We start from the raw sequence: 27,262 nt of genomic DNA on the forward strand, positions 1-27,262 counted from the left end.
GGTCAGATCACATCTCGTCCGGAAATAACATATAAACTGTCACTTTATGTTTTTTACTGTTTTTGGTCTTTTTTGGATTTTTTACTGTTTTTTGTACTTTTTTGTTTTTAAATAATTATGTTTTTGGCTTTTTCTTGGTTATACACTGTTTTTGTTTGGTTTTACGCTTTCTCTTTAGTTGTTTTTGGTCCCGGGACCTCGGGACAAGCGGGTTCATGACTTCCCACCTAACCCTCCGGCCCCCGGAATTTTCGGTGTTAACTAAGTTAAAAAGCTAAATTGTACTAGACGGAGGGGTACGCACCTTCCCCCTAGTACAAAAACGGTCATTAAGGCCTCTAACTCGGGCATACGCCCGGAGCGGAGGGTACGTCGCTGAAACGCTTGCTGATCATGATGGTTTCATGCCTTTAACAGGCCCACCCAGGAGCGCCATAAAAACGTCTATGTAACATTCGCCCAAATATCACACAGCGACGGAGCGTAGAAAAAGTACCTATTGACGACTGGCAGGCGTCAGTTACCTTAATTCCACTCGTTTTTCACCGTCTCGACCTTGCCAGTTGATTTTCTGGTCTGTCTAGGGCAAAGTAAAAAGTTACTATTTTTAGGCCATCAGTCAAACGACTTTTGATCAGCTTTCGTTTGCATGCGAACACAACCACATAGCTGAGTCTCGGATCCTCAGACTACGTGATTGTCATTAAAAACACGGCTCGAACAACCTATTTTTACATGTTTTTGTGTGACAGTTTTATATTAAATCCATTGGAGATGGATTGACCTTTTCCTTTCTCTATCTACTCATACTCTGAAATATCAAATAATATCGGTGTTTAATTAATATCTAGGACATTCCAGCAACTGTTATAGCTAGTTTACACAGTCCCTTCACATATAACAGTCTCTGGGGGACCAAGCCTCCGCTCCCGTGATTTTCTTGAGATAACACTCTTATCTCCTATATTTCGTGTCCCGGGAGGGTTCCGTGGTATTTCTCTTCCCCCCACCGAAGCCTCCGTCTCCACAAATATCTGTCACTAAGGTCCTTATCGTGTGTTATTGCCACGATAAGAGGCTCCGTAATTTTCTCGTCTCGGATACAACCGTTCGTCACAAAATATGGCGTCGTCCTTATTTTTCTCTATTTTATTCAAAATGGCCGTCTTTTTTCTATTTCTCAGAAATGTTCTCCTTCAAATCGAAATTTTAAAATTAAAAATTCCAGAACATTCTGACCCTCCGTCGCAACATTTTTTTGTTCGTAAGGCCTTTAGTCACTTTTATTTCCGTCGCGGGAAGGTTATGCTGTGTCATCTGGCAGAATGGCACAACAATAGCACTAATTGAATTGTCTATGAATTGCGTCTTACGTAGTGATCTGCAACCCCGTATACAAAGGATAGCGCTCCTGAGCAGCGCGAAGCTTATCTTAGTTCTTATATAGTTTTTTGTTTCTGCGTAGCTCTCATACCTTTTTTCACTAAGTTTTTCAGCTATCCGCTGCATTCTCCGAGTAGCTACTGGTGCGGCACCACCAGTGCAGCCAAAAATGAGCGGGCAGAAGCTGCTCTGTTCGACTTGAAGAACTGTCTGTTGGTATTTTGAGTTTTTTAGTGATTCGTGGTACTTATAGGCGTCTTTCAGTAGTCTTCGTGAAGTTTTTGCGTGCTGGTTAAAGACTTTGACATCAAAGAAGGTTCGGCTAAACCTTGAGCCTCATAATCCTTTTGCTTTTAAATCTAGTCGAGCGTCTTCATCAGTTGTGGTTGAATCGTTGACAAAGCTCTCGCCTTGCAACGACTGAAGTTTCGGCTCGATTTCAACATTAAAGCAAACCTCGCTCACGAGGGTGGCAAAGCTATCTCTAATTTCGTTATGCCTCGTGTGGGTGTATCCACCCTTTGCACAGTGAAGGTCGTGGGTAAGGTCGAAAGATTGACCACATGCACATGTGAGTGGAATGTTGGTTGGTTCCCATCCATATCTGAGATAAATTCCATCCCGGAATTCGGATTTATTCTGGTTAAAATCTGGAGAGGCAGTGCATTTAACCAATTTGAGGCTCCTTTTTCGGAGGCCAACTCAAGTGCGTATTTTTTATTGTCGCTCAAGTTGTTCAAAATGTTAGTTCTCTTTTGGTTTGTTCTCTCAGTTTTAAGTGTTTTAATTTTTGTATAGATTTTTTCTTGCTCAGGTATAGCTGTTAATGGGTCGTAAGTGTCTAGGACTGACGTTGTTTAGATTGACCATTCTAAAGAGTTCTCATATAGCTTGATTTTTCAGACCACCCATTTTCAGAGACAAAGAAGCGATGTCTCTGAATTGATGGCTGATATTATCTTTACGAATTAAATTTGGAATCAGATTTTCCTGCAGTATCTTCTCGCAGGCCTGCATGTTTTCTGTGGTATTGGGGGTAGTTCTAGCTGAAAACGATAATTTTCCTTATACCCCTTTGGTGTAACAGGAGTACACGTTTTGTAATGTTTTTGCGATCTTGCCAAGTTTTTCCAGTATTTTATTATGTTCTTCTAACTGAGTTTCTAAGAAAGTTTTACATTCAGTCTCGGATCCTATGACAGAACTAAGTACTCTGGCCCCTTTCTTCATTTCAATTTCGGTATTTTTGGATACTTTTATCGCCACATTGTATTTTTCATCTTTTTACAATGAGCCGGCATTTCGATGCCTTTACATATCTAAAATATTTCCCGTGTTTGATAATGTTGTCAAGAACTCTTCGCAGCCTTTTTAACTTATCGACTGCGTTCCCATCGTCTGAATATCATTTCTGTGTTAGGCTGTTATCGTTGACTAGTTTTATTAAAGATAAAGTGGCTAGCCCGTACAATGCCATTGCTAATGGGTCTCCTTGTGTAGTTCCTTCTCTAGACAGGATTACTTTTTTATTTACGAAGAGTTTGGATGGATTACAGTATGAGTTCTGTATTGCTGGTAGTATCGAAGGGCATATATTTGCAATGTTTTTTAAAGCCAGCATCCGGTTTAGGGAGTTAAATGCATTTTGCGCGTCCATCAGTACTATTGCATCGGAATCTGTTTTCTCATATTGCGTCCTAAGCGTATGAATTGCATATTGGATGCCACATTTTTGGCAAGGCATAGTTAGAAATTCGATCCGAGTACCATAAGTTCGCTTTTTAAGCACTTTGTGATCGTTCTACCTATTATTCTGCGGTTGACTTCGCCCGTGCCAATTGGCCTAACTCCTGGATTATTATCAAGTGGAATTAGTCGACAGGCAGTATATGGTTCAAGAAGCTCATGACTTAGTATTTCTGTCGATATTGCCTGTGCTATTTTGGCTAGTGTCTTTGATATTTCAACTGACTGTTGACCAAAGTGCGTCAGTATGCGTCTCCACTCATTTGCATCCAGACCTGAGGGTCCATGAGAACCATGTGTTGTCATGGCAGCCTTCCTAATTTTCTGGGAGTTTTTTTTTGGTCGAACGTGGATGAGTGGAAAGGGTTTGTATCTTCCGAGCAAGATGTTATATAGTTGCTGCTTACTGGCTCAGTGGGAGGGTGTTTCTCGATGAGGATTTGCTCAACAGTTTGACCTTTGACGGTTTCCTCGAGTGAAAGAACTCCCTCGGAGGTATCAGTTAATTTAGCAATAGCACTCGATATTTTCCGGTGTTCATTAATTTATTAAATTTCTGTGCTTCAGTTTCGACTTTCTTTTTTTTACTCTTTTGCAGCGCTTTTCCCTCATTAAAAAGTTCGTCCAGTTCGCCCTTTTGCCATTGCTCAAACCTTCTTGCTATAGTTTTGGAGTTCGAACCATCACTCTCCGATTTTTTTTTATATAGCATGAGGTGAGGGAATATAATTGTTGCGTGCATTGCGTATGTGTTTTCTTGTGTTTCAATTAACGAGTTGAGGGTTCTATTTAGAGTTTCTATAAAGTTAAACCCAATTTTATTTTTTTGCGAGGATCATGAAGACTGGTTTCCAGTACACTACTTGGCTGTAGATTGTTCTTATTTTATCTTTTAGTTCAGGTGTGGGATTTGACCAGGGGTCGGGTGTGGCTGCTATAGTTTCGTTGCTGTTTGCAATGGCAGGATTTTGATCGTTCGTCGAAGGAGCGTGTTGAGGTTGAGTTGGAGGGGCTTGAATGTCAGTTGTAGTGTTGTCTGTAATCAGGGAGGTGCAGCGAATGCAGCTGCAATTTTTAATTGTGGTCGCTGGCTCGGTTAAGGCCGCTGCATTTTACATGCATATAGGCTGCGCATGTTGTGCACCATATTCCACGGCCGCGTAGGTGGTTGTTACATATGATACAATGTGTTTGATTGGACATTATTTGAGGAGGAACGGTATCAAAAGAATTAATAAATAATATAAGCAAGAAAATTTGTAAAGAATTCATTACCAAAGAACGAGAAGTGGATGCCTTCTCGGCAGAACATTTGAGGGGTTAGATTTAAGTTAAGATTAGGCGAAACAATAAGTGTGTTTGGATGAACAATTTTTTTTGATTAAGTTAAACAGCACATAGTTATAAATGTAGAGTTTACGGTTAACATCATTGTTATTGGAGCTTTGGATTGTTTTGGAGATAATCAGGGTTTTGAGCTGGAACTTGTTTCTAATTAGGTTGATGAAGTTTTTCCACTTTTGCTCAACTTCTTGTGGCCAGCCTATTATCATTAAACCCGGCAATTATGGTAACTGTATTAAGGCGCTTTGGTCTGTTTTGTGGAACAGTTTCATACAGATTTTGGAGTGTGGCGCCGCGGCAAGAGTGAATTGTAGATTTTACTAGAGCTGGTTTGATATATTTTGTCGTTGATGTGCCAATTATAATCTTCTGTGAAAAGTCAGGGATGCGCCTTGCCTGGAATCGGGCATCCACCTGAAACACAGACAGCGAAGGCAACGGAGAAGCTCTTACGTAGAAAGTTGGGGAAATGGATGGCCAATGAATCAAGTAGTTTAATTTAAATCTGAATCTGAGAGTTTAAAAAAATAATCAAAAAAAATTGAAAAAAAAGCGAAAAATTGATAGATAGGAACGGTACATCCTGTGGTGTTGTTGAAGGGTAGTTCCACCTGCTCACTCCTTCTTGCGTCTAGATACGCATGGGAAGCTTCACTCGCCTACGGCTGGGACGGCGAGATTTGGTTAGATAATCAGAAGAGGAAAGCCCAGCGCGCATATGATATGAAAACACACAAGCGGTAAATTTGAACAAATCTATTGAATCAGTTTATCAGACTGGCATCTTCGCCAGACTTGGCCCAGAGGTAACCAATACGCATGGGACGGCAATTGTCCTATTTTCGAAACTGACAGGACCTGCTTTTTTTCAAACGGGAAATATTTCATTTCAAAAAAAATGTCGGCTTATTATTTATCAGTTTATGTTTTGTCGGCTGAGATGCCACATCGTATTTTTGTTTTTGCGGTACGCTATTCACGTTTGTTTACTCGTGGAGTTTTCATTTACTTTGCTGTTAGTAACTTCTTGACTTCCTACATTTTTTTTCGCTTCTAAATTTTATTCTTGCCCAAATGATTTCTGCTCAGATTTTATCGGCTTAGTGACTTTTTGAGTCCTGTCAGGGTAAAAAAAACATAATTTTTATGCTCACTGAATCGCACAAATTGCTAAAACTTTTATAGAAATAATAGTTTTTTCAGAGCAACATTGGCTGTTTTATAGGTTTCGGGCCAAAATTATATCGACTTAATGGCCTCATATTGTCTTTTGATGAGCGAAAAGATTTTTTAAGTGCGTGTTGGTGTTTTTAGGGGAGGGTTGACTTCTCAGTTTTTTTAGTCTCAAGTCTTGTTGATTTTTATTTTGGCTTGAAGAATTTCTGCTAAGGTATTTTCGGCTTTGTTACCGCTTGATAAATTTTCTTTCGATTCGAATTTCGTATTCGATTGTCCTGGCGTGTTCTGTTCTTGTTTCAAAATTAGCCTGATTCATTTTGATAGATCTACTTTTTTGGACATTTTTGATTTTTTTTCCGACTTAGCGGCTTTTTGGTTTTGTATCGCAAGTAGTGCGAAGCGCAGCTTCGCCTCTTACTTTGAATTTTTCCCGTTTCTTTAACTCTGAATTTGACTTTTAATTTAGGCTAGTGCTTGAATGGAACGGACTAGGGATGTGGGATGCTTCATTTTCTGTTTTGGCTCAAGGACTGGCGGCCAATCGGGTTTTGAAACATCTTGACCTTAGATCAAACCAGGTTTCTCATGAAGGCGCAACAGAGCTCAGTGCTGTCATTAAACAGAACCATTGCTTGGAGTCTTTAGGTTTGAATGGATTCAATTCTTAGCTAAATGTTAGGTAGCACCCATTCGATGTAATGTCAAGTTTTTGTATGCAGGAAATCTGAGGTATGTACATTTCAAACTTTTGTTGATCATTTTTCATCATCAATGGAAAGTTTGGTATTCGTCATCTCTGCGCTTCATTATGCACGTTGGTTATTTTCTTGCAAAGTATTTATTGAATATTGCTTGACATTTAGATTTGCGATGGAACAACGTTGGAATATTGGGTGCACGAGCTCTCTTGACCGCTATTCCTTTCAACCAAACACTGATGTCACTGGAACTCTGTGGAAATAATATTCCTGACGACCTGATGAAAGCAATTGGTAGCATATTTATTGTTGATTGTTTATTTTTGTTCAGTCTGCTGTCACAGGCAACAAAGAATTTAACGTAGGATAGGATTTTGCGCACTATTTTGTATATCTTACAAAAAGCTCACAGGGTATGAAATTAGAGCTCACAATCATTTGTGGTATGAAATTAGAGCCCTTTCATTGATTCGGATTCGTATAAGATATAAGATAAAAATATGACATGTTTATTTCATGAAGTTTGAAATTAGCAACCCTATAGTGGGATATTGTCATGTTTTTCCCAGCTTTTTCAATTCTGGCCTCCATATATTAATAACCAAATCCTTTTAGTTTACAAAATACAGCAATTTTCGAGATTTTCAAAAGTTTCTAGAAAATTTTATCTTAAAATCTATTATATATTTAAATGCGGGCTTCACTATCTCGCCATGTTTAAGCTTTTTCAACGTATTATTTTTTGCATGTTTAAGCTATATCGTATATTGCAATGGTTAAGAATTTTTTTTCGATTTTCCAATTTGATTTTAAGTGTTATTTTACCGAGTTTAAATTAAGCAGTCGAATATCGAATAAGGGGTTGCGAATTTGGCCTCCAATTTTGAATGCCCGAATCATTTTAATTAACGAGATAAGACGATTTTTGAGTTTTTTCAAACGTTTTCAGAAATTTCAAATAACAAAATAATTTACAAAACTTGAAGTTCCCAACCGTGTAGTTGGGTGCTGTCAGAGTACTCTAAGGAGTTACAAATCTTGCCTCCAAATATGACTGTTCAATTTATTGTGGTTATCGAGATATGACGTTTTTTGTGATTTTTTCCATAAATTTTCAGAAAAATTATTAATTTTTTTCGCAAAATCTGATTTTCCCAACCCTGTAGTTGGGTCATGTCAGAGTAATCTCAAAGTTTGCAAATCTTGCCTCCAAATATGACTGCTCAATTCTTTGTAGTTTTCGAGATATGACGTTTTTTGTGATTTTTTTCAAAAATTTTCAGAAAACTTAAGTTAAGATTATTTTTCTATAAATCTGAAATTTCCAACACTGTAGTTGGGTACTGTCAGAGTACTATCAAGGATCGCGAATCTCGCCTCCAAATATGACTGCTCAAATCCTTTTAGTTTTCGAGATTTGATCTTTTTTGTGGTTTTTTCAAAAATTTGCAGAAAATTTTAATTAATTCTTTCTCAAAATTTAAAAATCCCAACCTTGTAGTTGGGTGCCGTCAGAGTACTCTAAGGAGTTACAAGCGTTGCCACCAAATACGACTGTTCAAATCATTGTATTTTTTGAGATATGACGTTTTTTGATTTTTTCAAAAAATTTTCAGAAAACTTAAGTTAAGATTATTTTTCTATAAATCTGAAATTTCCAACACTGTAGTTGGGTACTGTCAGAGTACTATCAAGGATCGCGAATCTCGCCTCCAAATATGACTGCTCAAATCCTTTTAGTTTTCGAGATTTGATCTTTTTTGTGGTTTTTTCAAAAATTTGCAGAAAATTTTAATTAATTCTTTCTCAAAATTTAAAAATCCCAACCGTGTAGTTGGGTGCCGTCAGAGTACTCTAAGGAGTTACAAGCGTTGCCACCAAATACGACTGTTCAAATCATTGTATTTTTTGAGATATGACGTTTTTTGATTTTTTCAAAAAGTTTTCAGAAAACTTATGTTATTTTTTTTGCAAAATCTGAAATTCCTTACCCTGTAGTTAGGTCCTGTCGGAGTACTCTCAAAGATTGCAAATCTCGCCTCCAAGTTTGACTGCTCAATTCTTTGTAGTTTTCGAGATATGACGTTTGTGATTTTTTCAAAAGTTTTCAGAAAACTTAAATTATTTTTCTTCAAAGTATGAAATTCCCAACCCTGTAGTTAGGTCCTGTCAGAGTACTCTCAAGGATTGCGAATCTTGCCTCCAATTATGGTTGCTCAATTCTTTGTAGTTTTCGAGAGCTGACGTTTTTTGTGATTTTTTCAAAAATTCAGAAAGTTTATATTAATTAGTTTTCACAATTTGAATTTTCCAACGCTATAGTTCGGTGTTGTCAGGGTACTCTAAAGAGTTGCAAATCTTGCCACATACGACTGTTAAACGCGACTGCTCAAATGCTTTTAGTTTTCCGAGATATGACGTTTTTTTGATTTTTTTCAAAGTTTCTCAAAAAACTTATCTACAAAGAAATTCAAAAAAGTTTGAAACTACTGTTTTGATGCAGATGCAACCTTATTGTCAGCGTACACCCAGGCGTCTCAAATCTTGCCTTTTAATATGAATGCTCAAATCTTTTTAGTTTTCGAGATAAGACGTTTTTTTTTCAAATTTTTTTTCGGGAAACTTATTTTCAAAAAATTCACAAAATTTTGCATTCCTTACCCTATGGTAGGGTGCTCTCAGGGACTCAGTGGTTGCAAATCTGGCCTCCAAAGTTGTCCAGAGGCCCATTAAGTTTTCGAAATGACGCTTTCAAAATGGTAATAAAAAGAAAATTTAAAAGTTCGAAATTACCAACCCTGTAATTGGGTGCAGTCAGAGTACACTAAAAGTTTGCAGATGTTTTTTTCCAAGATATGCGGTTTTTCATGAGCTGTCGAAAAACTTCGAAGCACCGAAGGTGCGTTAAACGCTAGTTTTATTAATTTTTGAAATTCTCACTCTGCAGTTGGGTGCTGTCAGCGTACTCTCAGGGGTTGCGAATTTTGCCTCCAAATATGACTGCTCAAAACCTAGTATTTATAATTTTTTCTTTTTCTCAAAAACTGCCTCTCTCAAATATGAGTTTTTGGATTCAATGAATTGAACCGATTTGAAAAACTCCACTGCTTAAGTCGCCACGACCAAATTGTTTTTTTTGCACATAAAGTTGTGGCTCTCGGAATAGTTAAATTTTGATTTTTGACCGTTTTGTGAATCATTTCGAATTTTCTCGAAAACTAACCTCTCGAATCCGATAATGTGGGGTCAAGGAGGATAGTGGAAAGCTCCTCTGCATTAGTGGACACTAACAAAAAGTCTTAAGCAAGAAGTTATCGCCCTCTAAAAATTCAATTTTTTGTTTTTATGCGAATACGCCCCCAATTTTTTTGACTCCAAAAGTTTTGGCCTTCAGAACAGTAAAGAATTTTTTTTGAAAGTTTTTGACTTTTCGCTAAAATTAACCTCCCAAATCTAAGATTTTGAGATTAATCGAAATAACAGGTTGCGTGAATCCTTATTGCATAATCTTTCTGCATATTTTTCTCACTCAAAAAGTTATGATTCTCGGAATTGTCATTTTTTTGATCTGTTGACAGTTTTTTTGAACTTTTCTCGCTAACTATCCTGCCAAATCTGATATTTTAGCTTCAATCGAATGAACAGATTGTTAAAAGCCTACCTTTATAACTGGCTATGCCCAGTTTGTTTAAGAAAAAAGTAATGGCCTCCGAACAAGTCCAAGTTTTGAATCTGTGACAGTTTTTTAGAAACTTATTGACTTTACGCGAAAACTACCGGTCCAATTCTCAGGTTGTGTTCAATCGAGAAACCCGAATTTGGAAATCTTCTCTGTTTAGGTGGCCATAACCTGCTGTTTGAAGAAAAATGTTTTGGATTTTGGATAGTTTCGTTTTTTCAGAACTTTCGACCGTTTTTTGGAAACTTTTTGAATTTTCTTATATTTACACAAAGAAATCTGAGATGAAAAGTTCCATTGAATGAACGGGTTGCGATAATTGTTTCTGTAGAAGCGGTGGTTTTTTAGTTTTTTGTAAGAGAAACTTATCTCTTTGGGAAAATTGATTATCTCAAAATTTCTTACTGTTTTCTCTTATTTTAGTAGAGAAACACCTAAGGTTTTGGTCAAAGTCCAATTTTTTAAATCACATTTTTCGTGCAGAATCATTATAGCAAATTCGTTCACTATCAAACACGTACCTCAAGTATTCCAGTTGGTTGTTTTTTATCGAGACATGCGGAAATTTAAGTTCACCTAGTTTTTTTTTCAACATTTAAAAATTTTTTCGTATGTTTTTTTAATGTTTTAGTTATACCGCAAATGGTGCGAAGCTCCGCTTCGCCTCTCTAAGAATATCCAACCGTATAGAGGACTTAAATCGAAGAATATCTCTTTTGTCAGTGTGTTTCATGGTAATGGTGTGAAGACCAAATATGTTTACTCGTGTTTTCATAGCTATTAGACTTGATCGATGTTTTTCATCGGATTCGATGTTGGGAGCGAGATACGGTAAAAAAAACCATCGCCGTTTTTGAAATACAACATGCTACAAAGTATTTATTCATAATTTTCATTTTGATGTGCATGAGCCTGTATTTGACTAATTGCCATAAGAGTTCTGCCAGTGCTATAATAATAATACTTTTATTTTCAAGCCAAAACTTATAACCATACATTCTATGAAAATGTACGTTTACAATTAAGTTCGGCTTGGGAGAATACCAAAAAGGCATCAGCCTGTCGGGTGCCATGAGCAAAATTTATTTGTCTACTTTTTAAAACTAAGATCATATAGACAAAAGGACCGCAAAATTTCTTGAAATACCACAAAAACTAATAGATAAAAAAAACTGTTTGATTTGGTGTTGCTAACAATCAAAATAAAATGAGCAAAAAATACTATAACAAAGGGATGGACCCTTCTATGCTGTTGAATCTAAATTAGATGTTCGCGATATTTCTCCGGTTTGGAGACAGACATTGTTTTCAAGTCGCTTATAAGGTGCCTTGAGAAAGGCAGTCCAGTTCTGGGTTTCGATTCCCCGTATTTGCGTCTGAGGACGTGGTCAGACCTATCTGCAGTCAATGTTGATATGTTGATGTTGATGGTTGTGCTGCCGGCTTGGGATGCTTCAATCACCAGTTTCTGTTTTGAGAGATCTTGTCTCTGGCGTAGAGTGTGAGTCTTCACAATGCCTTTTCGGCTATCGACACTGTCACTTTTTGAGGAACTGATTTTGGACTCTGCGTGCTCGTTTGAAGGAGTGCAGATGGTACAATTGTCAGATGAACTGTTATTGGCTGCCGATGACTTGTGTTCATCTTCGATAGTTTGGAAATTGATCGGACGGCGTGGGAGTATCTTTTTTCCCTCGATATTGTGTATTTTGGGGCTTCCTCGTTTTTCTTTCCTCCCTGCTGTCGGGTCTAAAAATGTAGTGACACGGAATAATGGGTAGAGGCCGCTGCTCTGCATTTTGGCCATTGTTGGACTAGTCACCCATTTCAAGGCTTCTTTTTGGGTCATGAACCACGAAATGGGTTCATCGTATCCACCTCCTAATTGGACATTGTTGCTTCTCGTCGGTAGCGTCTCTTCTCCGCTGATTATTTTGTCCACTAGTTGCCGTGCCTCTTGGAGGTATCTGTTGTATGTTTTGAACTTTAAACGACTGAATTGTTTCGAGCTCAGTGAAGGGTGTTCTAGCTCATCACTTAGGTTGTGTGTACATCTAAACTCGTCCAAGTGACGGAATTTCTGCACATGTTTGTTTGACTGTACATGACTCCAGACTCCGCTCTTAACATCTAAGTGGTAGAATGGCAGCAGGTAAATTCCGAATTTGCATGCAAATTCCACGACATCAAGAATGAAGTCACTTTCCTGGTCTGAGCTGTAGAAGGCCAAGCTGAATCGACAGAATCCAGGTTTGATGGATTCGACTTTGGAAGTGTCTTTGTCGAACGCTTTCACGAATCTCTCCTCCACCTCCTCGTCCATTCCCAGCAGGTCAATGGCGTAAGGTCCGGCACATGCGCACCCACTACGACACTGTAGACCAAAAAGATCGTTTAAAATTTGTGTAATGAAGTTGTGGTGCAAGTATAGACCCGAGTGTTCGTGGAATACGAGGAACGAGAACACTGGCACTCGCTGTAGGAAGTAGCTTCCCAATAAATGAAAGCCTGGAATATTTTTGAACCTATCCATAGCTTTATTTGCGAGGAACGTTTCGCGGTCTTCAACTACTGTTGAATCAATGTACTCTTTTACTTTGAAGACCAGTCCTGCGCGAATGCACTGCACGATGGGAGGTGTTCCGCTTTCTTCTCTGGCTTCAATATTGTCCAAGTATCTTTGTTTAGTTCTCGATACATAGAGCACAGATCCACCACCGCAATTGTGTGGAACTATGTTTTCGAACAGTGACTTGCGAACAATCAGAAGTCCTGGTGTCTGGGGGCCTCCGAGGAATTTGTGAACAGAAATGAACACGGCGTCTTTGTATCCCTTGTCTTCTCCCTTGACGTCAATTTTCAGGTGAGGTCCTCCTGTAGCATAATCCCACATCACAATTCCTCCGTGTTTGTGCATCAAAGTACCAACTCTGTGACAATCTGTCAACACCCCTGTGACGTTACTCGATTTGGCAAAGGAACCGATTTTCCTTCTCGGATCTGATTTGTATTTCTGCAAATAGTTTTCCAATTGATCTCCGTCAAATTCGCCGAATTTATTGAAATTGATTCTGATGAGCTCAACGTGCTTGTTCTCACGCCATGGTAAAACATTGCTGTGGTGTTCAAAAGGTCCAATGAACACAATGGCCGGATTGTTTTCGCTGATGCCAAGGACGTTGATCATTTTGTGCATTGCTGCAGTGCACCCACTGCCTGTGAAAATCACCGCGTATTCATCTTTTGGTGCGTTGCATGACATTCGAATTGTGTCTCGTGCTTCCTCGCGAAGGATTGTCGTCTGGAGTCCGCAGAAAGATGACTCAGTGTGAGTGTTCCCGTACCAGGGAAGCACTTCAAACTGGATGTAGTCTTCAATGCAACGGAGTGATCGGCCTGACGCTGTGAAATCCGCGTACGTTATTTGTCGGGTGCCGAAGGGACCGTATGTCGGGGCAGTTGCACCGATCACGTTTCGTTCAAGGAAGTCCATAATGTCCAGTGGACTTTGAACTTGCCTCAAGGAGTTCACGCTGTTTCTTTTTTCTTCGACCATTTTATTTTAATCTTGCATGTGTTTTCAATCAGTTTTCGTCTTTCTGGAGAAAAAGCGAACGCGAATTGGTTTGTGTAATTGTTCTCTCTGAGTCTGATGACTAATTTTTGAGGTATCTTTTGCAAATAAATTATGACAGAGATTTTGTGACCATAGATGGAATTTGATCTAGACAAAAATTCAACATGAACGCTCAATTATAATTGGTTCCGATGAGTCTTTTGAACTTAGACTTGAGAATACTTGTTTTTTTTTGTTGCAGTATAATGAGTTGCTAATAAACAGTAGAAGTGAGTTGTTAATTGAGTTATATTTTTGAATCAGAGAAATGAACTTCTTTCTTCTTTCTAAATGAGTTGCCAATGAACAACTCGTGTTGATGCGGCACTGCCAACAATTTGTCCTCGCAGAAGTCTCAGAAGCCTTATATGGATTTATCTGGAACTATATAAAAAAGGCGTTCTCGGGGATCAATAAATAAGGCGTCACAGGTTAATAACATCTGTCTCTTGAAACATCGAGCATGTTTACGCCTGCAATTAGCAAGCGTTATCAAACCGGAATATATATTTTTTTCGGGTTAACATTGTTTTACGGAATCACTTGTATCTTGGTTCATAATGAATTTAAACTTATGCGTTTCCGGCCACATTAGCCTGGAGGTAAGGAATATGCCTGCGACTGCAAAGGTCCTGGGTTTCAATCTGACCCGGACCAGTTTTTTTTCAAACGGGAAATATGCTTCAAATAAAATTGTCGACCAATTATTTGTCTGCTTATCTGTTGCCGGCTTAGTTGTCATATCTTGAAATAGTTTTTTTTTGCTGCGCGCATTTTTAAGATTGCTTTTAGTGTTTGATTTACTCTAACACTTTCTAATTTTACTTGCCTTGATTTTGTATTTGCTTGTTTTTTTTTGTTTCGCTTAAAAAGTTCCTCGGCACAATTTATTTCAGCCTATTTTTTGTCGGCTTAATGACCCTATTCTGGGTCGTATCAAGGGAAACGCATTTTTAGCACTCCTCTCCGCACTTTTAAAATTGGTTATATGCTCACCAATCGGTTTGATGAAATTTCTTTTTTTTTCCATTATGGAAATTTTTTCCAAATTTAAGGGAAAATTTCTAGCTTTTATCAGAAATTTTACTGATTTTCAAAAATGTGTGCCTGCATACTCCCTTAGACTTTTTTCACTTGATCCCGCTGTCTACAGCCTTTGAAAAAGTCTATGGGGAATATTTGACCCATATTTTTGGTTTTTTCGTTTTCTCAAAAACTACACCGATTACACCCATTTAAAAAAATTATGGCCCTTGAAATAGTCAAATCTGATGTTTGGTCGTTTTGTGAATCTTTTTGACTTTTCTCGGAAACTAACCTTTCAAATCTGATATTGTGGTTAAATAGAGATAATGGGTTGAAGAAGCTTCCCGGCATTAGCGGCCACGCACAAACATTTTTTAACAGAAAATGTAATCGCCCTGAGAAAAGTCAAATATTTGATTTTTAGCCGTTTTTTAAACTTTTTGAATTTTACCGAAAACTACCTTGCCATATCTGATGTTTTGGGTTCAATTCAAAGAACAGGCAACGGGAAGCTTCTTTGTTTACGCGACTACGCCCAAATTTTTACTGACACTAATCGTTATGGCCCTCGGAAAAGCGAAAATCTTGATTTTTTGACCGTTTTTCAAAACTTTGACTTTGCTCAAAAATTACCCTCCCAAATTGGAAGTTTTGGGTTCAATTGAAGTTACAGGTTGCGTAAAGCTCTTCTACTTAAGCGGCCAAGCCCTTCTTTTTTCACACCGAAAGCTGTGATTCTCGGAAATGTCAAATTTTTGATTTATTGACCGTTTTTTGGCCTTTTCTCGATAACTATCCTGCCAAACTGATATCATAGGTTTAATCGAATCAACAGCTTATTACCAACAGGTTTAATCGAATCAACCTTCAAAATTGACTACGCCCATTTTGTTAATGAAAAAAGGAAAGGCCTCCAAACAAGTCAATGTTTTGAAGCTTAGACAGTTTTTTGGAAACTTTTTGAACACCGTGCCATTTCTCAGGTTGTATTCAACCGAAACACCCGATTTTGGGAATCTTCTCTGATTAAGCGGCTTCAACCTGCTTTTTGGAGATTTTTTTCGGGTTTTGGAGGGCCTTTTGATGGTTATTTAGAACTTTTGACTTTTAATTAGAACTTTTGACCGTTTCTTAGAAATTTTGAATTTTCTTAAAACTTACACAATCAAATCTGAGATGAAAAGCTTTATCGAAAGAACTGGTTGCGATAATTGTTCTTGCATAAGCGGTGGTTCCTTAAATTTTTGTAAAAGAAATGTTATCTTCTTGAGAGAATTGATTATTTATAAACTTTTTTATTCTTTCTTATTTTTGTAGAGAACCAACTAAGGTTTTGAGCACAGTCCAAGTTTTGAATTTTTTTCAGGCCGGATCAGTGTAGCAAATTCATTCAATACTAAACTTGTACCTCCAGCTTTAAATGGGCCCTAATTGTATTTTATTGAGACATAAGAAAGTTTTGGTTCACCTAGTGTTTTTGAACATTAAAAAAAGTTTTTCGACATGTTTTTTTAAATGTTTGTGTTGTATCGCAGTTGCTTGTGTTGGTATTGTATCGCAAGTGGTGCGAAGCTCCGCTTCGCCTCTGTGTGTATTTTTCTATATTTGCTCCACATATTTTTCGCATGTGGAGCAAATTGAAAAGGTTAACTATCTTGGTTATTAAATGACCAACTCCTATTTGCGCCATTTTTCTGTTGTAAGTATTCAATGAACATAAATATTTTTAGGTCGAAATTATTTCGGCGTAAATTATATTGGCTTAGTAGCCTCATAGGTTTTACTTTATTTAGGCTGAAGGCTATCGTTTTTCACCGCAACGGTCGTTTGTTCAAATATTCTAGGCTTAGTTACCGCTCTGTGAGTTTTGCTATAGTACTAGGTTAAGGCTGCAAATTGTCATTCTTGATGTTTCTTTAAATAAATTTCATTCGAGACAAATCTTGATCTGAAAGAAGTTTCCTATCACTTTTTTCCAAATGTATTTTGTTTTAGGCTTCCGGATCATTTTTTTTGGCTGTGATGTGAAGTTCCACTTCGCCTCTGTGCTTACACTTGCGATTTTTAGTGAGTCAGCGTTATAGTACGGCTTCTTTTTTTCTAACCTAAGTCGCAAATTTTGGTGCCAATTTTGGGGCACCTTTACCTTTTTGATAGCTTGTGCTTTGACATTCAATTAGTTATAAGTTAACACAACTGATGCAGTTCTCATAGTTAAAATGAAGCGAAAAAAGCTATTTGCTTCAATCTGTACTATAATGAAAACGCGATTTTAAAATTTTTCAAATCAAATTATCTCACAAATTTTGAAATGCCTAATTTATACATAATCTGGCCTTATGCTTTCGGGTTTATTACATGCAAAGTTAGCGTGGATGCCTTCAGTTTGTTATGCTCCAAATTATTACATGCCACATTGTCGATTTATGTTTGTTGCCTTTTTTGGTGTATAGCATTGGCAATGTATTAGTATATGTAGCTGCTTTATTCGTGACTAGTGTTTGTGGATTTTTAAGAGTTATTGGGTGAGCGGGCAGAGCATGAGACTCCAAATCTCGAGGTCGAATGATCGAACCCGATTCGCTTCAAAGTATCGCTAACTCGAGGCTTATATCTATTTTTTCTTTTTTCTCTTTATAAAGCTGCTTTTTCGCGTTCTCGCAAGTGTTTGCGAAGCGCAGTTTCGCCTCGGTGCTTATATTTGTTTCTACGTATTGTTGAGACTACTATTATTCTGTCCCGAATGCTTAAGATCACTCTTACCCAAGAAATTATACATTTATTTGAAATTATTTGGTTGTCAGACTCTGAGCTATTTGCACATCAACCACCTATTTTTCAAATATATATTTTATTCTCAACCGCTCTGAATTTTCGGATCATAAGTTTATCGCACCTGTTGGTCAACCTTTTTGGTTTATTTAGAAAATGCCATGAAACGGAACTGCGAAACAAAAGTTATCAAGGAAGATTTTGAAGTGAAGACCCAAGTGTTAGCACGCGAAGTTAATCACATACAGGCCGAGAAGGATATCCAGGCAAGTAATTGTTTTTTTTATTGGAAGCAAAGCTGCTTTGTTAAAATTGTTGCTCTTGCAGTAAGCAGGTATGTTGCCTACAGGTTCTAAACTTTTTCGCCGTAAATAACTTAGTTGACAGAATTAGAAATAGTTTATTTGCTAATATGCTCTGTCTATGTAGAGATCGTATATACTGGATTCTTTGAAGGCGCTACGGTTTCTGTTACGGGAAGCGTTATTACAAAGTAATTTTTTTTTGCCTTTTTGGTAGTTTTTTGGATGTCGGCTCTAATAATATGGGATTTTTTTTTCAATTTTCAGTGATTTTATTTGAGTTAAATAAAATTCTTTAAAAGAAGTTTTTTTTGAAATCAAAGTCTACCTCACAGGTCCTCTTGTTTAAAAAAAATGGACTTTTCGGTTTGTTTTCAAACGGAATGTGGCTCATTGTCTTCATTTATTACCCTTGCGATAAACAAGGGTGTTGCAATCGGGTACCAGACTTTTTCCCCGTAAATAACTTTCACAGGACTTGTCTGGACTCATCTCTAGTGGTACCTTGTTTCATATATTCAATTTTTTTAGCGTTCCCGACCAATTTAGCCTAGAGGGAACCGAATATGCCTGGGATGGCAATGGTCCTGGTTTCGAAATTGTCAGGACCTGTACTTTTTTTTTACAAACGGGAAGTATTCCGTCTCAAAAAAATTGAATTGTCGACTTCTTATTTGTCTGCTTATGTTTTGTCGGCTTAGTTGTCACTTCTTGGAATCGTTTTTTTTTGCTGCGCGTTTTTTTAGTGTTTGATTTTTTCCTACAATTTGTAATTTAACTTATCTTGATTACGCATTTCCTTTTTAGTTTTTTTTAAATTCTAGCGTCAGATTAGTGTTCTGTTACGAACCTTTTTTTTCTAACCTAACTAGCAAATATAAGTGTTCCTAAAAAGTGTTCACTTATTCGGAAATTTCACTGTAGCATTGGAAATTGCATAGCATCTGTTCTCTGCTTTATTTGAGACTAGTGTTTGGCTATCACCTATTAAGGTTCCGTGGCTGAGTGGTTAGGGTGTGAGACTCTTAATCTCTAGGTCGGAAGTTCGAATATCAGACATGGCCGATTTTTTTTTGCTATTTCAAGGCTTACTTCTAATTTAATTGCACTTAATAGAGCTATTTTTTTGTCGTGTTCTCGATAGTGTTTGCGAAGCGAAGCTTCGCCTCTGTGTTTATTTTGCTTAAAAAATTTTCTTGGCCAAATTTATTTCTGCCTAATTTTTATCGGCTTAATGACCTAATTTTGGATCGTTTCGAGGAAAACACATTTTTAACACTCCCCTCCACACTTTCCAAGTTGGTTGTATGTTTCACAATCGCTTTTTTTAAATCTCTTTGTTTTCGTTATGAAAATTTTTTTCCAAGTTTCATTGGAAAATTTTACTTTTTCTCAAAATCAGATATTTAGGGTTTAATGGAGATAATGGGTACTAAGAAGGTCCCTTGAGTTAGCGGCACCCACAAAAATTTGTACACATAAAGTTATTGCCTTAGGAAAGGTAGAAATTTTTGGTTGTTTTTTTTTGAAAATTTCGAGAACTACACTCCCAGATCTGAGATCTTGGGCTCAATCGAAATCACAGTTTGCGTAAATCCCTCCTGCTTACGCGGCTTTGCCCTATTGTTTTTTACTCGGAAAGCTATGATTCTCAGAAATGTCAAGAACATGTTGTGTTCAATCGAGAAACTCGGTTTTGGTAGTTTTCTTTAAAAAGTTATGGGTTTGGAATTTCTTTAACCAGTTTTCGAAACGTTTGATTTTTCTTGAAATTGACAAATTCAAATCTGAGATGAAAAGTTCAATTGGAACCGGTTGCAATAATTGATCTTGCTGAAGCCGCGACTTCTTAATTTTTTATAAGAGAAAGATATCTTACTGGGAAAACTGATAATCTCAAAATTTTTTCACCCTTTTCGTGCCGCATCCTTATCGCAAATTCTTTCAATATCAAGTACGCTACTCCAGCTTTAGCCGGGCCCTAGGTGTCTTTCAAATTTTTTCATTTTTTGACATGCTTTTTTATGATTGTGTTGTATCGAAAGTCGTGGAAGCTCCTCTTCGCCTCTTTGTTTTAATATAAAAATAGGAACTCTACTTTTTTCCAACCCAATTCGTAAATAAACGTTGGTTTCTATGTCACTGGTCTGAACGGCAGTCGACTTTAGTTATTAGATGTCAGAGGACTGAGGTTTGACTCCCGTAGTTGTAATTTTTTCACAACTCCTCAATCATAACTCACAAAAATTATTGTGCAAGTGTTGTTCAATGTAGGTTCAGTCGGACTTGAAAAATTTTGATTTTTCTTAATTTATTAACTGTTCTTCGGTTTCACTTGTGTCTGCTCAAAGATTGTCGGCTTTTTTCCTCTTCGTAAGTTTCGTTCTGCTGCTAATTCGATATTCAAATGTCTATAAAATGAACTTCTACAAAGTCTTCAGAAAGTTACTTCTGTTGAGTCTTGTTGGACCTTGTTTTTAAACATTTTAAATTCTTTTTCTTACGTTTTACATTTGTGTTGTATCGCAAGTGGCGCGAAGCTCCGCTTCCTCTTTGTGTATATCTGAATTTTTAAGTTGTTCCGTTCGGTTTACAAAAGTAATGTGCAATTGAAGTATTTTTTATTTGTTGAGCGATTATATTTGTTTCGAAATTGAGCATATACTGAGTTTAAGCTTTTTAGTCATTTTTCAAATTATTATTTTTTGTCAACAATTGCATGTGTTTGAGTTGTTTCATTGCTTTCTAGACTGTATTGTGTAAGAGTTTATCATTCTGCAAGATCATTTTCGGCGGTTTTCCTTGTACATATCTTAATTTATTTTATAAAATATATTCTAATTCCTTTTTTCTATATCCTAATTTTAAATAAAATGATCATTTTTTGTGTTTCTTTTAAAAATAGTTTTCGACTTCTCATTCATAATTATAGTTTTTTCTACAAGTCTAGCTGATATCGTTTTAGCATTCCGTTTTTTTTTTGTATTTAGTCTTGATGAAAGTAGTGAAGACTCTTTATTTGTTCGCGCTCCAATTTGAATTTCCGCGGTTTGACTTTCGATTTCTTTTGAAGTTCAGCTCATTTTCCCATTGAAAAGAGCGAGCTCCACTATGAAAGAGCAAAGCTTTAATGTCAATAAAATGTGTGATCCGAGCGAAATTATCAATTGATCTAGTTTTCTCTAAATAGGATAACTTAACGGAAAAAGTCAATCATAAAAATTTCTTGGTTCAAAGAACTCAAACGTTATTTAATTTTTCTGTTGAAAATCGAAAGTCAGATCTTTTTATCACCAAGCAGAAAAACTACACTAATTTGGAAAAAAAGTTTTCGTAACCGTAGTTTTCTAAAGACTATGGTCGGAACATTCCGTGCTACTTGCACAGTAACCGGCTATCCTGGTTGAAATTTGGTTTTATCGTATTTTTCAAGATGTATTATTACTTTCAAGAGTAATGAACGTAGTCAAGACTCTTATATAGGTCTTTAGGTCTTACTGATTTTTTTATCAGGAAAATGTTCTAAAATTTTTTCATGCTCAATTTTGATTTTTCGCGGTTTGACTAACGATTTCTTTTGAAGTTCAGCTCATTTTTCTGTTGAAAAGAAAGCAAGCTCCACTATGGAACATCAAAGTTTTAATGGCCACAAAAAGTGTGATCAAGTTCTAGTTTCAAAAATGAACTTTGTTTTTTTGAATTCCCAGCGAAGTTACCAATTGATCTAGTTTTCTCTAAGAAGGATAAATTTACGGAAAAAGTCAATCATAAAAATTTCTTGATGTTCAAAGAGCTCAAACGTTATTTAATTTTTCTGTTGAAAATCGAAAGTTAAAAAAAGTTCAACAATTTTTTAATCAAGTTCTGTAGGTTTTCTTGGGTTCTTTTACACTTTCCCAACCATCTGTTAACAATGTTAATGTTTTGCTTTTATTGGCAGTTGAAACAACTCCTGGGAAAAGTTGAAAAAGGCGAAACAAAGTACAAAAAAGACTGTGGAGAATTGGCAAACAAAGTTGGGCGATTGCAAGAAGCTTTAGCAGAGCGAAAGACTCATTATACTCAAGCTGTATCTAAGCTGCGATTGGTCGAATCAGAGCTGGCGCTGGCCAATCAGCGAATAGAGGAATATAAACAACTGTTGGACCGTGCTCAAGTAGAGTCGAAAGAAAGCTTGAGTCGGTTTCACTCTGATCTGCAACTGGAACGAGAAGAGCGAAGTGACCAAGAACAGCGACTAGTGAAAGAGTTGACGAGAAACAAAGCTGAGATGTCAAATTATGAAATAAAGATTGCAGATTTGAACCGCAAGAACGACAATTTGGAGGTTCAATTAAGGGAAGCGAATGACGCCGTGTCAAAGATGCAGACAGAAATGAAAATCAAGGCAGTACAACTTGATGGTATGTTTGTCTCTGGAAATCAATATTTAATCTAATATCTTGTAATAACTTTACGCCAACCACCGGATCTTTACGTCCAACCAGCTATCCTTATCTTCGACGCAATTTTTAAAGTTCTTTTTCGATGCATGGCTGTTGACTATGTTCTTTGTTTGTTATGCTCGTAAGTTGAATTCCGTAAAAATCACTAGACCAAGCCGGACAAATTCGGGACACATGTGTGTGACAAATGAGCAGGCACGGTTTTGTACCGTTCCTTAAAATTCGCAGAAACAAGAACTAAACATAGGAGCCATCCTTATTATGAGTACGCTGTTTTATTTTTCTGGTATATCAAATATGTTCGCTTGGTCGATAGGTCAACATCTTGTTTTTCTGTTTAGAGCAATTGTCAGTTGAGAAACAGAAGTGTCGCGAGGCCATCAGAGACTGCGAGGACAGTACAGAGAGGGAGATGTTCAAATTGAAGCAGGAACACGAAGAGAACTGCAGACACCTCAAAGACAGGTAAATAGCGACAGGATTTTAAATTCAAAATAATTTACTTTAAGCTGGCAACCTGTCTTTGAGCATAAATTATTGAACATATACAGTGCTGATTTAAATTATTCGGACAAAATGAATGAAATTGGACAATGCTTTTTTCTGAAATTGGGTTGACGAGACAAATTAGCAGACAAAACTTGTTTTCGGTTTAAATGTAAATTTGGTTTTTTATATAGTAGAAGTGAATGCGCTGAAAGTTTTGAACAAATTCGTGGGTGACGCTTTTTAAAATCGTTCTTATTTCGTGTCTCGACTTTTATTTAAACATGCAAAGCGTAGCGTAATAATGCGAAGCAATTTTTTCCAACGCAACTAGCAAATAAAATGTGGTGGCACTTAGTATATTTAAAACCATTGGCAATTGAATAGCATCTGTTGTTGCTTCATTGGTGGCTAGTGTTAGTAAACTTAGTAGCGACCGTGGTGCAGATGAGAGGACGTGAGACTCCTAGTCTACATGTCGGAGAAACAAGTCCGGAACATTAGTTTTTATTAAGAGTCAATGAACGTAGTCTTGATGATTTTGTTAGTATTTTTCTCTCAGTAAATTGATTCACGCTAAAATTTGATTTTTCGCGATTTGACTTTTGATTTTTTTGAAGTTCACTTCATTTCTTTTTTGAGGCAAACTCTTGGATCTGCTTTGTTGATGGATAGTGTTAGTTAATTATTAAGAGATCGTGGCTTTATGGGTGACGATTCACATGATAGTTTGTGAGACTCAAGGTGGGAGGTTCGATTGCGGCAAATTTTTTCAAACCTTAAATTTTTTTCTTGTTTCACTTTGTTTTTGCCTTTTTAGTGCTTTTTGACGTTTTCCCACTGTGTTTGCTGCAAAGAATTATTGCAATTTTATTGTTTGAAAAAAATGACCCGATTTTCTGCTTCAATGTACTCTAATCCATATTTTTCGGCTTAGTTGCCGTCTTTCAATGGCGGTTCGTATGCAAAGCAGGGCTTCATTTGCCCAGGTTTTTGGCATATGTTTTGAAGCTTCCGACTTTTTACCTTTGCGAAAAGCAAGGGTATTGCAATCGGGTACCAAGTTTTTCTGTAAAAATTTTGTTCAAAGATGTCTAAAATTGATTGTCTTGTTTATCTTAACCTTAGTCATACTAGTCTTATAGCATCTCAGTTTGAGTTTTCAGAAGTTAATTGATTTTTTTCGGGCTTGCATTTCAATAGGCTAATCGGAATTTTTTTTCAACTTTGAGAACTTTTTTAATTCAATTTTGGGCATTGTATTTAGTTACATGTTTTAAATACAACAAAAAACGTTAAAAAAACAATATTGAAGTAGATATCAGTTTTTTGGCTGCATGGCTTTGGTTAGTTACACGTCCTCGTTTTCATATGTTTAGTATCAGGCCCTAATTTTCGTCAGGTTTCACCGATTTCATATTAAAGCAAGTGAAGATGATGGCATATCCAATTTTTTTTTAAATTCGCTCTATTATATATTTAAACGCAGGCTTCACTATCTCGCCACGTTTAAGCGTTTTCAACGCATTATTTTGGCATGTTTAACGAAAGAATTTTTTCACTTAAAGTTGTATCGTTTATTGCAATGGTTAAGATTTTTCTTCGATTTTCCAGCTGAATTCAGTGTTTATCTAACCGAGTTTAAATTAAGCAGCATAATAGTGGAATGCTATCAGGGTTCTCCAGGGTTGCGAATTCGACCTCCAATTATGAATGCCCAAATCCTTTTAGTGTACGAGATGCGACAATTTATGTGGTTTTTCAAAATTTTTCAGAAAACCGTAACTACGAAGTATTTCACAAAATTTGAATTTCTCAACCCTGCAATTGGGTACTTTCAGAGTACTCTCAAGGGTAGTAGTTCTTGCCTCCAAATATGAAGGCTCAAAACCTTGTAGTTCTCGAGATAGACGTGTTTTATGATTTTTTTCCATTTTTCCCCAAAAGATTTAGATATAAGAAAACTAACCCAAATTGAAATTCTCAACTGAATAGTGGCTTGCCGTCAGGGTACCTTAAAAGATTGCAAATGTGGTGTTCAAGTATGACTGCTCAAATTCTTCTGGTTTTCGAGATATGGTTTTTTATGATTTTTTCATTTTTTTTCAGAAAACATTAACTTCAGATTTTAATAATTCTGAAAATTTGAAACTCCCAAGCTTATTGTTGGGTACTGTGAGTGTACTCTCAGGAGCTCCAAGTTGCAAATTTTGCGTCAAGTTATTTACCTCGAAATATGACTGCTCAAGTCCTTGTAGTTTTTAAGATGTGACGTTTTTTGTGATTTTTTCGAAAATTTTTTCAGAAAACATATTTAATTTTTTTTTCTTCAAAAGTTGAAATTCAGAACCCTGCAGTTAGTCGCAGTCAAAGTACTTTCAGGGGTTGTGAATCTTGCCTCCGCCTGAAACGCACGTTTATGCATGTCTCAGGTCTTCACCCACCATATTTTGATCAAAAACTAATTTATAAAGTGTTTGGTTTTTTTAAATCAAAATATGGTGGAACTGGACTGCTCAAATTTTTTGTAGTTTTTGAGATATGACATTTTTTATGGTTTTTGTAAAAAAAAAAATGAAAACTTAAGTTTGAAGTTTCACAAAATATGAAATTTCCAACCCTGTAATCGGGTGCTGTCAGAGTACACTCAAAAGATTTCAGATTTTATTTCCTGTATGTGCAGTTTTCTATAGAGTTCTTAATAATTCGAAGCCACGGAGGTCTGTTGCCGGTTATTTAAAAAATGAAAGCCTCAATACTATCAAAAAAATTCAAACAAGATTTATTAATCTATTTTTGAAGCGTTTCATTCATACTAGCGTGTAACAGACCTCCGTTTGAATTTTTGATAGTATTGAGGCTTTCATTTTTTAAATAACCGGCATCTTCTGATTTTCTTCTATGGTTATCATGTATTTTTATAGTGCGCACAAATTTTGTCGTATATGTTGCAATACTGTAATTTGTTTGTCTTCAATTGAAGATTTCCTGCAAATCGGTTGTTTTTGTGATAATTGTTTCAATAATTTGATTCTAGTTTACTGAAGTACCGTTTTGTCATTTAAGTTTTTTTACACTCACGAAAGCAAGTGTCTTGTAATCAGGAACACATTTTTCCCCGTAAACAACTTCTACAAATCTTACTGTCTTTATTATTACACAAGCAAATCTTGCGTGATAGTATGAACTCTCTTTTTCCAACCTAAGCCTCAATTGTTGTGACGCAAATATTGTTGCGACAAAATGTGTTCATTTTGAAAGTGTTCATTTTGATCTATAACCAGCTATTAAGTACAGCCAATGGTAAAGATATTAACACATAATATTATATTACAAATAGCACTTAAGCTTCAAGGTATCATGGATCTGTAGCGTAGAGGTAGGAAAGGAGACCCGCGACAAAGTAAGAGGTTTCGAACCTGGGCAGGGTCGGATATTTTTAATGACCTTTTTCGTATACTAGTTTAAATGCGTCCGCTCTTTAAATTGAGGCGCGTTAGTTGGTAAGTTTCTTCTTTTTTAAATTGGCTGGTACTGCTATTGTATCATAATTGGCTTGCGTCACTCAGCAATTATGTAGAATCATAATTGGCGTGCGTCACTAAAGAAGTTTTGTAGACTTAAAGATTCACTCATTCAGTTTTTCCCAGTAGCGTTATCGATCATATTTTTTCTTGTGCAACTTCGCCTGTGTTGAAAGTTAAGAACTTCCAGGTTTGTTCCCACTCGGCCTAGAGGTAACGCCGTCCTCTTTGCTCCCTAAATTTCAGGGGCTTAGGTCTCATCCGGACCTTGTTTTTTCGGTATGTATGCAATTGAAATTTTTCGGTAAAATTGTATTGTCGGAGTTTCGTAATTATCCGACTTTCGTTTATCTGCCCAAGTTTTGTCGGTTTAGTTGCAACATCCGCTCAAAACTTGTATCCGCTCAAAGATTTGAGGCTTTGTTTTCTCTTTGTAAGTTTCTTTCTGAGGCTAATTCGATATTCAAATGTCTATAAAATGAACTTTTATCGAGACTATGATTTTTAAATTTTTAAAGAAAACTTAAATTTTGGTAGACCCAGTTTTCTTAACATTTTTCATTTTTTTAAAAAAAACGTTTTTCATGTTTTTGTTGTATCGCAAGTGATGCGAGGTCCGCTTCGCCTCTGTGTAAATTTAGCGTTTAATTATAAGGAAATAATTAATGTAGACATATTCCCATGCTCCTGATTGGCTGACAGTTAATTTGTTTCTAATGGTTTTGCAAAGCTTTTTGCTATTTTGGAATGTTTGAACCACGATTTTTTTTTTGTATTACAATTGACTTTTTGTGTTATCTTTTTCATCTTTGTTATGAGATTGTAATTTTTCACCTCAGTCAAGAGAAGGAGCTTTTCATGAGCTTGATTTTTCCGCCCAGCTTTATGTACCTCGAGAATAGCTTGTAGGAGGGAGGGGTGACAAGTGTGGTATCATATTCATATTAAAGCCCTATTAGTCTTGATTAAGAGTCGATCGATGAATTTCTTGCTGGTGATTTTTTTGTTTTTTAAAGGAAAAGTCTTACAATTTGTTCAGGATCAAATTTACTTTTTCGCGGT

The 27,262-nt window shown here is 36.5% G+C and overlaps 3 protein-coding genes across 3 annotated transcripts in view; 2 read left to right on the forward strand and 1 right to left on the reverse strand.

The window, feature by feature from the left end:
* Positions 1-27,262, forward strand: part of LOC134841889 (leucine-rich repeat-containing protein 45-like) — a 449,626-nt gene that overhangs the window by 420,763 nt on the left and 1,601 nt on the right. Inside the window, exons 4-8 of the mRNA XM_063857953.1 lie at positions 6,119-6,297; positions 6,516-6,644; positions 17,597-17,709; positions 21,686-22,148; positions 22,532-22,655. Coding sequence (XP_063714023.1) covers positions 6,119-6,297; positions 6,516-6,644; positions 17,597-17,709; positions 21,686-22,148; positions 22,532-22,655 — 1,008 coding nt within the window. The remainder of the gene's footprint in view (positions 1-6,118; positions 6,298-6,515; positions 6,645-17,596; positions 17,710-21,685; positions 22,149-22,531; positions 22,656-27,262) is intronic.
* The window catches only part of LOC134841890 (uncharacterized), a 263,656-nt gene that overhangs the window by 62,192 nt on the left and 174,202 nt on the right, over positions 1-27,262 (forward strand). The window lies entirely within an intron of this gene.
* On the reverse strand, positions 10,938-13,764 carry LOC134841888 (uncharacterized). Its single transcript, XM_063857952.1, has one exon. The coding sequence runs from the start codon at positions 13,583-13,585 to the stop codon at positions 11,288-11,290; it is 2,298 nt and encodes a 765-aa protein (XP_063714022.1). The 5' UTR covers positions 13,586-13,764; the 3' UTR covers positions 10,938-11,287.

The sequence above is a fragment of the Symsagittifera roscoffensis genome, chromosome 3 (genome assembly GCF_963678635.1).
Source record: "Symsagittifera roscoffensis chromosome 3, txSymRosc1.1, whole genome shotgun sequence".
In the NCBI taxonomy this organism is placed as follows: Eukaryota; Metazoa; Xenacoelomorpha; order Acoela; family Convolutidae; genus Symsagittifera; species Symsagittifera roscoffensis.

Coding starts and splice junctions, on each gene's coding strand:
- LOC134841888 (XM_063857952.1), bottom strand. CDS start 13,585: ATGGTCGAAGAAAAAAGAAACAGCGTGAACTCCTTGAGGCAAGTTCAA.